Source organism: Eleutherodactylus coqui, chromosome 11 (genome assembly GCF_035609145.1).
Source record: "Eleutherodactylus coqui strain aEleCoq1 chromosome 11, aEleCoq1.hap1, whole genome shotgun sequence".
NCBI classification, from domain to species: domain Eukaryota; kingdom Metazoa; phylum Chordata; class Amphibia; order Anura; family Eleutherodactylidae; genus Eleutherodactylus; species Eleutherodactylus coqui.
The window spans coordinates 20,148,182-20,157,252 of record NC_089847.1 but is presented as its reverse complement, the minus strand read 5'-3'; the positions used below and the strand labels follow the sequence as shown (position 1 = coordinate 20,157,252).

General features: G+C 45.7%; 1 protein-coding gene across 2 annotated transcripts; it reads right to left on the bottom strand.

The window, feature by feature from the left end:
• Positions 1-1,511: 1,511 nt before the first annotated feature.
• SDR42E1 (short chain dehydrogenase/reductase family 42E, member 1) lies at positions 1,512-8,867 on the bottom strand. 2 transcript variants are annotated; one of them, XM_066583777.1, is made up of 3 exons: positions 8,774-8,867; positions 6,731-6,830; positions 1,512-3,993 (listed from the first exon to the last, which is right to left on the bottom strand). In XM_066583777.1, the coding sequence occupies exons 2-3, from the start codon at positions 6,799-6,801 to the stop codon at positions 2,886-2,888; spliced, it is 1,179 nt and encodes a 392-aa protein (XP_066439874.1). In that variant the 5' UTR covers positions 6,802-6,830; positions 8,774-8,867; the 3' UTR covers positions 1,512-2,885. The 2 variants fall into 2 exon arrangements, with proteins under 2 accessions (XP_066439874.1, XP_066439875.1); XM_066583778.1 differs by lacking the exon at positions 8,774-8,867 and adding an exon at positions 8,647-8,769.
• Positions 8,868-9,071: the final 204 nt, after the last annotated feature.

Here is a 9,071-nt window from a genome sequence, read left to right as displayed (position 1 = left end):
GGGCAGGAGAAGAGTTAAAATCCGCTGCGGATTTTAATTCTTATTTTGCCCGTGGACATGAGCCCTTAATTGCTCTTAAGTACCTGAGTAGCTACTTAAAAGTTTATGCAAAATGATCGCTCAAAGCTGTCACTCAGACTGTCGTTTGAGCGATCTTTGAGCGATCATCGCTCCGTGTAAATGGGCCTTAAGTCAGCCCTGGCAATGCATCAGGTCCGCAGATGAAAAGAAGGATGTCGTACATTAATATATACATAAAGTGCTTATAGAGAAATACTGTAGGATGTGTTGCCAGCAGATCTTCGCCTTGATAGCGCTAATCTGAGCTGATTGTGTCTGACAATCCAGTTGCTATGGATACACAGCGTAGAAACCCAACTTATACAATATATGGCTTTTTTTGACAGTAATGCTCCTTTTAATATAATCTGCTGGGCTAACGACCATTGACCGACAATAAGCACGCCGCTTAGCGCTCGTTAACTCTGTGCGGAATATCTGCCCCATGGGAATGACTGATCGTTAACACAAATCGTTCATCCCCATACAGCGGTCATTGATCTCTTTGTTTACACAGGGGGGGATGGCCAAGTAGAGGACATTTTTATGCTTGTACAAGCAGGCTGTGTAGCGAATAAACAAGTGTTTGCTCATTCATCAGCTGGTCCCTTTACATGGCCCAATTGTTGGTTGAATGAGCATCGGCCCGTGTAAAAGGACTAATAGGTCCTAGCAATCAGTCTGTTTTATATTACCCAGGTCTTCAGCTCAAAACTAAATTGGCACTAAGTGGAGACAGAAAAAGGAAAAAGTGTTGGCAATAGTCAGAGCAAACAATTCTTTGGTCAACTAATTCTAAGTGTTCACATACAGCGGTTGGCTGGGTCTTCTTTTACTGAATGCTAGAGGCTATGGAAATCTTTGTGCATTAAAAATCAATACACAAATATCTTACCAAGTCCCTGCAGAAAAAATGATGCATTTATCTGGGGTTTTTGCATTGATTTTTTCTTATCATGCATTTAGAAAGCCTCATACTTGGATTGCTGGTTCTCCTAAATTCAAGTTTCTGGCTCTGGGGAGTTGCCAACAAGGATTAACTTGTTTCTTTCATGAAGAGCACTAGCTCAACCCCCCCTCTCCTCTCCAGAGGCTGTGTAGCATAATCACGCCCACTCAATAATACACAGCTATCATGTGTATCCTCTCTTGAGTAGCTGCTGGTCACATTCCCCTTCACTGCTGATAAGAGCAGAAAATTTACCCAGCGTGAATTACAGCCCTCTGTAATAGTAGCTTTCTCTACCCTCTGTCCTGATCTCCTCCACAATCCTCCAGCACTGTCATACAGCCCTCTGTAATAGCTCAGTGGTAAGGCAGTGCATGCACATCCACAAAAGGGGGGCAGGTGGAGGAGCTGTCAGTTTACTCTGACAGAATTTGTTAATATTTCAGTCCTCCTGTCTTTAGTGCCTTGGGAAACAATACAAGCATAAAAAATGGGACAATCAGAAATTACAAAAAGCCTTCATTTCACAAAGCACCATTTTAACAAATTATGAATCATATTAAATAGCTAAAAGAGAATACAATTAATCTCGTCAAGGGCCTTCACCCACATTTATTACAAGGGTATGTTCACATGTAGCAGATATGCTGTGGTTTCTCCACAGCAGAAAAAAAACGCACCAAAATTTGCACCATATGGGACAGTGCAGATTTTGACAGGATCCGCAGCAGATTTCACACCTTCAATTAAAGGGATGAAGCCCAATACTAATCTGCTTCAAAATCCGCTACATGTGAACATATCCTCTGGGTACAAGTGGTCAGAAACACTACCTTAGGAAGAGCACCTAGACGGTGAGTGAGGAGACTGAGAAAGACATTCATGCTCCTCTGGGTAATATGCAAATAAGGGAGATAGAATAATACCTTCACAGTGCCACCTAGTGGAAGGCAGCATTCCTTAAAGCCTGACCCCTGTCCCAGGCCTCTTACTAGCAAAGCCAGACTCTCCTACTGTACACTGATGAAGGGCAAATACCCTGAAACAGCTGTATGTACATGCAGTCTGGCTTTGCTTTTAATTGCTAGTCATTTTTACAAGGCTTGTATAAAGAGTCTGACTTTGCCGTAAAGGAATGCTGCCTTCCAATAGGTGGCAGTGTGGAGGCATTATTCCATCTCCTTTATTTGTATGGTACAAGTGTAACCCCCTTCCTTCAAACAATGTGGATCTGTCCCTACATGTCTGTTTTAGCAAACACTACTTTATTAAGTATTTTCCATAACATAATGATTCGGGAGCACCCTCTCTTACTACTCCTGGAAATGTATGACTAAAGAGATAACTGGATGTGACCATCCTCCTTATCAATGGGACTTACATATTCTGAAACTGATGGTGTAAGGAGAAGCCCTATTAACAAGGGAATTGGTTACATCCAGTTGTCAATTTATTCATACATTTCCAGGAGGAATAACAGAGGAACGTCATGCATTCTAGAAAAAAAAGTCACCTGGATTTTTATATCATGGGGAATACAAGCATTTATTAAAACAGACATGTCAGGGGAGAGGATGGATTCTCTGTAAACCTACGTACAATATTGAGTAGCTATGCAAATTCTTATCCTGTACTGTTATTTTCTGTGCTCTAGTTACATCTAAAGCTGCATCAAATCTTGAGTCCTTACTGCTCACTTAGTATTTCAGTATATGGTCTAAAACATTGTGGGAAAGCAAGGCACTATAGCGGATTTCCAATGCCATTGAGAAGAGATTTGAGTGCAGCTCTGGATGTGATTGGAGTATAACCTACAACTTAGTACAAGATTGGTAGAAGAAGCGTTTTCAGGCTTATCGAACATCTGATTTGGAAGCTACAGGGTGAACCCCACCACTCTGGGAACCCAAGTAAGCACCACAACGACCAGCAGGACAAATACCACCACATCCCAGAGGAAGTTGGGACTTTTACCCTTTTGGTTATTCTTCCCATAACCCCTTGCTCTGTACCATTCAACAACTTCTTGCATAGTGAATGATTCGGGTTCATACCCCAGCTCTTTCTTGGCTTTGTCAGTGCTGAAGTAGTGAGTGACCCCTGTTTTGTAGACCTCGGCGCGGGTCAGCAAAGGCTGAAAGTTATAGATGGGCCTGATGAGGAAATGTAGCCACTCTGTGAGGTAGGACATACAGTATATAAGAAAGAGAGGAACCCGGAAAGAAGGAAACTTGTATCCAAGGCCTTCTATAAAGGGGCGAAAGAACTGGAAGTTATCGATCGGGGTGGCATCCGCAATGAAGTACGCCTGGCCAGCGGCTATATAGTCTTTCTCATCCGTAAGGGCTTTGGCAGCTAAAATATGGGCAGACGCAAGATTATCAACGTGGACGAACTGCACGAGATTATTACGATCCCCATAAGAAAACATGAACAGCCCTTGGTCAAGATTACGGATGATCCTGGGAAGGTGTCTTTGCTCCCCGGGGCCGTAGATCCCAGCTGACCGCAGAGCGCAAGTCCTCAAACATCCGGTTTTATTTGCCAGGAGTTGCCCGTTACTTTTCAGCACTTTGTTCTCAGCAATGGCTTTGGTGCGGGAGTAGTTATCGGCATGGCGGTTCAGAGGTAGGTAAGGCATTGACTCGTTGCCATTTTTAACGGACTGCCCACCGAAGACCACATTAAAAGTGCTGGTGTAGACTAACCGTGGAACGCTTCTATTTACGCAGGCCTGGATGACGTTCTCGGTCCCCTTCACATTGACTTCTTCGGTAAGCTGCGTCTGAAGTTGTTCCCGCCCAGACATCCCATAAGAAGCTGTATGGATTATGCAGGAGGCGTTTGTGAAAGCTTCTTCCACTGCAGACGGGGAGCGAATATCACCCTGTATGAAGCGGATTCCATCAGGAAGGTCTTCTGCTGGTTTCCGTACATCGAAAAGAACCACACTGAACCCCATTTGGTGTAGCGTACAGCCTAACCTAAAAAACGAAAATAGGCACAGTGATTTTGTATTGTGTTCTCTATAGAGAGTACCTGAGCTTTCAACAAGTTTTCTAAAATACCCCATGTTCTGTTTACCCTCTTGTTTGCACTCGTTTCATGTCTGATTTTCAGGTGGTCTTCCCCATTTTTCTGTTGCCCTGCTGTATGTAATCCACTTTCATGCGAAAGATGTGCAGCAAGCCTAGCATTCTGCCAGTAGTTCACTGTCCTGCACTTCCTTTCCCTGACTTCTCATACTGCATTGCACAGTCTGTGGTCTAAGCAGCAGGGAGGCAGTATCTAAATACAAGCCCTCTAGACATTCTGATCAAATGGTGAGTAAACCCAATATAATGTGGGCACACAAACACACACAGGGGAGAGGAAAGATTGTGGAGATCATTATCATAGTGTCTGCAGATCTGTCAGCCTACAGCCTCTAAGTACAAGGGAGCGCCCCTGTGAAAATAGCTCCTCCCCTTATTGACAAGTAGACGTTCCTGTATCCTGGTTACTACAGAAACTCTGTATCTAACGACAGATAATGGATTGCAGAAAAGTTGGAAGGGAGACCCCTATTGGCAGCCACTTCAAATGTGATTTGCAGGGGTAAGGACCAACATTTCTAATGCAAGTATATTACAGAAATTATAAAACTAATACAAGCTCGTAGATGAGCATAAGTTGTCTGAAAAGTTAGTGCCCCTCTATAAGTGATCTCCAACTGTCATGAAGCTGCAACTCCCAGTATAGAATTCCCGGAAGAGAATCCTTGCATTAGCCGTGTGTGTTGCAATTTTGAATGGAGAGATCCTTTAAATAATTCAGCCTCTCAGCTGAACATTCGCGGCTCCACTTATTTCAATGGAGCTGATAGAAATGGCTGAGTACAAACACCCGGCTGTCTCCAGCAGTCTAATTGAAGATGAATGGAGCAGAGCCGCGCATGTGCGATGGCCACCTCATTCAATCTCCTTCTCACTGTGGGGTTGCAGTCAACCTGAGGGCTGTCTCACAAGAGCGTATGGTAATAGTGTATTACGCGCGCAGATTTTGAGCTGTATCAACATCCCATAGGCAGCCATGTTGCCGCTCACACGAATTGTGCAAAATACGAGCGCAAGAAAAATCACAGCATGTTCTATCTTGGTGCGTATTACGCGCCCATACATGCCAAGATAGTACATGGCTACGGGCGGCCCGCAGCAAGGATGCAATGTTATCGTGTACTCACTGCGGGCGGCACGCTGCAAATTACAGTCCTGTGAGCCCGGCCTGAGAGGGGGACATGGAACCCCTATTCCTGAGATTGCTGGAGGTTTCGGTGGTGAGACCTCCAGCGATCAGACCCTGTGGGTAGTTGATAAAAGACAATTTTTGGAATACCCCTTTAACTAGTTTAATAGCTAGACAGATTTGCCATTCGAGGTTCAGGAAGTCTCTGCTCCGATCTCTGTGAAGTGGCTGGCGCTTGTAACTGCAGGCATGGCTCACATTAATTCAATGAGAGCCGTTGCTGCAGTTACAAACACTGGCTACTACACGGAGGTCGGAGTAGAGACTTCTGCTGCTTCCGCTCCGACCTGCGTGTGCTGTCAGCGGGCGCACAATCAGTTGATTAGTCGGGGTCCCGGGCGATGAACCCCAGCCAATCAAGTATTGATGACCAACCTGAGGATAGGTCACCAATAGTAGTCTCCCTGTTAAAACCCATTTAAGCCTATCCTACATTCATTCAATAATTCTACTTTTTATAAAATGACACCTACCCTGTTTCCTCGAAAATAAGACCTACCTTCAAAATAAACCCTGGTCTAATTTTGGGAGGCTTGAAATATAAGCCCTACCCTGAAAATAAGCCCTAGTTACACTACATTTAAAAAGGAAAAAAAAAAGAATACATTACCTAGCAGGCTCTGTGCAGGTCCCTCCCGCTGCTCTCTAGAGGTTCAACACGGTTCCCGCAGTCCTTAGCCGTTCGCACACCATCACTTCCTGGTTATGGGATTCATAAATCCCACCAACAGGAAGCAATGGCTGTGATTGGTTCTTCAAATGATGCTCAGCCAATCAATGCAGTGCTGGATGAACCAATACGATGGCTGTGATTAGCCGCAGTTCAGCCAATTCATAAATCCCGCCTCTACAATGCAATGGCTGTTGATTAGTTCTTCCAGCGCTGCTCAGCCAATCAATGTAGCGCTGGATAAACCAATCACAGCCATCATATTGGTTCATCCAGTGCTACATTGATTGGCTGAGCAGCGATCACTTCCTGGAGGCGGGATTTATGAATCCTGTAAGGAGGAAGTGATGTATGAGTGGCGAGGACTGCAGAGAAGCATCTGGAGGGACCTGGACTAAGACTGTTAGGTAAGTATAATAAGACCTTCCCCGAAAATAAGACCTAGTGCCTCTTTTGGTACAAAAATGAATATGACAGGGTCTTATTTTCGGGGACACACAGTACTTTTTAGGATGCTGTCCCTTTAAATGAGCCTTCAATACAGGCCCATATATTAAAAGTGGATAGGAGCAATGGCAGAATATTTATTAAACCCAGAACGGCAAAACCCATTAACGTAATCTAATTAATAATGGAATTTGGCTTCTCCGGAAGATGCAATTAGTCCTCATTAGTCAAAGTATCCCCACTGGAATTGAATAATTAAATAGATTATTAATAGACTTTCCATAATTATACAACATTATTAATTATACGGCGGCACCAACCTGTGTCCAAAGTACCCGCCACCTCCGGTGATGACAACTCTTTCCTTGATAGACGGCGGTGAAACGTCCATCTTTTCTTAAGGCACGAAATCAGGTAAAACTGTGTAAAAAAAAAACGAGAAACGAGTGAAAGGGAAATCCGGAAGGAAGAAACAAACATTTACCTGACTGATGAGACACAAAGGGGGATCGTGTGCGGAAAAGCCCTTCGATCTCCCCTAGAAATCAGTCTGAGTGGAGAGGCGATAAATGTTTTTGGATAGGTCATCAACATCTTGGAAAGCCCCTTTAAGGAGGCTGGAACTGGAGTCTGACATCCAGGCTCCTGCTCTAACAGCTGGGTGGGTAGAGATCTGCCATCCTGGCCGTTTAACCACTTCCATGCCACAATCGATGGCTATCGCGTCATGTAAGTGATGGACAACGGGTGGGGGCTCCTCCTGCCCCCCATCGGAACTCCCCAATGCAATTGTGAGGTGCCTTTATCAAGGCCTTCGGATCTGCCATGCAAGCTGATCAGACCCCGCCTCAGGAAAGGTATAATAGGACAGCTGCCCAAAGAATACTGCAATACATAAGTAATGCAGTGTAGCACATCAACAACTGAACAATCTCATCTTCAAGTCCTCTTGATTACATATCACAATTAGAGATGAGCGAGTATACTCACTAAGGCTCATTACCCGAGCGAGTAGTGCCTTAGCCGAGTATCTCCCCGCTCGTCTCTAAAGATTCGGGGGCCGGCAGGGAGCGGGGAGCGGCGAGGGAGAGCGGGGAGGAACGGAGGGGAGATCTCTCTCTCCACCCCGCAACTCACCTGTCATCCGTGCCGGCCCCCGAATCTTTAGAGACGAGCGGGGAGATACTCGGCTAAGGCACTACTCGCTCATCTCTAATCACTACCTATCACCATGTTTGTAATGATCTATCTAATATTACACCCGTTACCCGGACAACCAACAGAAAATGAAAGTTTAAAAAAAAAAAAGCCAGAATCGCTATTCTTCATTCATTCGCCTCCCAAAAGAACACGATAAGAGGCGATCAAAAAGTCGCAAGAACCCCAAAATAGTGTCAATGGAAACACTCCGCTCGTTTGGCAAAAAAAACTAAATGTTATGGGTCATGGCGTGCAAAAAAAAATATTTTTTTTTCAAAAAGTAGTAAAAAAAAAAATCTAAATTGTATGGACTAACGAAGAAGATAATATTATTTAAACCGCGCTGCAAAAAAAAGGACAGATTTGCTATTTTTCATTCATCTGCCTCGCAAAAAAAAGGAAAAGGGATCAAAAAGTCACTTGTCCCCCAAGATGGAACCAGTGGAAGCTACACCTCATCCGGGGGGCAGGAAAGGGGAATCCCGCGTCCGAACGGGTCTGACGGAAGCAGACCGCGCCGAACGGACCTCATTGACTATATTGGGGTCAGTTCGCTTCCCGCTCAGCTGCCGGATCATCGCCGGAACCGCGGACTGGAGGCTCCGCCGCAGATGTGAAGACCACCGTACGGCTCGTGTCCACAGGCGTTTTTTCATCGCGTATTACGGGTTCGCTGCACGGCCGTGTGATCCGTGGCGAATGGAGTCAGTGGACTTTCGTTGATCCCAGCATGCTCTATTCTCGGCGTGAGCCCTGTACATTAATATAGGCAGCGCCGTCCGTACGCAATACACAACCGCGGTATGAAGCGCAACGTGGAATAGAAAAAGTCATGTCCGTTACATTGCGGTGTCATGTGATCACTCGTGGCGCAGGCGTGGTCTCCGCTGACAGAGTGCCAGTAAACCGCTGCGGGGAGACTCGCCGTGTTTTACCGTTACGACACGAGGTCTTAGGTTCTGTTGACAGAAAAATTAAAAAAAGCTTAAAAAACTAATTTTCAGTGTGTTAAAGCTATAAAAAATATCTCACAAACCAGGCTGGCCACTAAGGGGTTAATGCCAGCGCCCTTCCTGCGACCACATCCCCACAAGGCACTGCGCCCCTCTGCCCCTGTGACGTCACGATGGTAACCTTTGCCCTCTTCCCCGGGCAGCACGTACCTTCTGCTGGCCCACGTCCGTCCCGCCAATGGTTAACTCTGGCCCATCCCTCGGCGCTGCCCACCGTTGCCCCGAGCAACATGCGGAAGCTGAGAAAAGCGGACGTACTACGTAGTGACGCACGAACACGTGACCGCACAGCTGAGTAATGGCGGGAAAACTGAAAGCGATGGATGCGGAGACCGCGCTGAAGGTGCTGAGGGAGAACAGCGCGAGGCTCGGTAGGTAGATGACGTAAGGTGTTGCCCATAGCAACCAATCAGATTCGAGCTCTTATTTTTCTAGCGCAGGTTGGAAG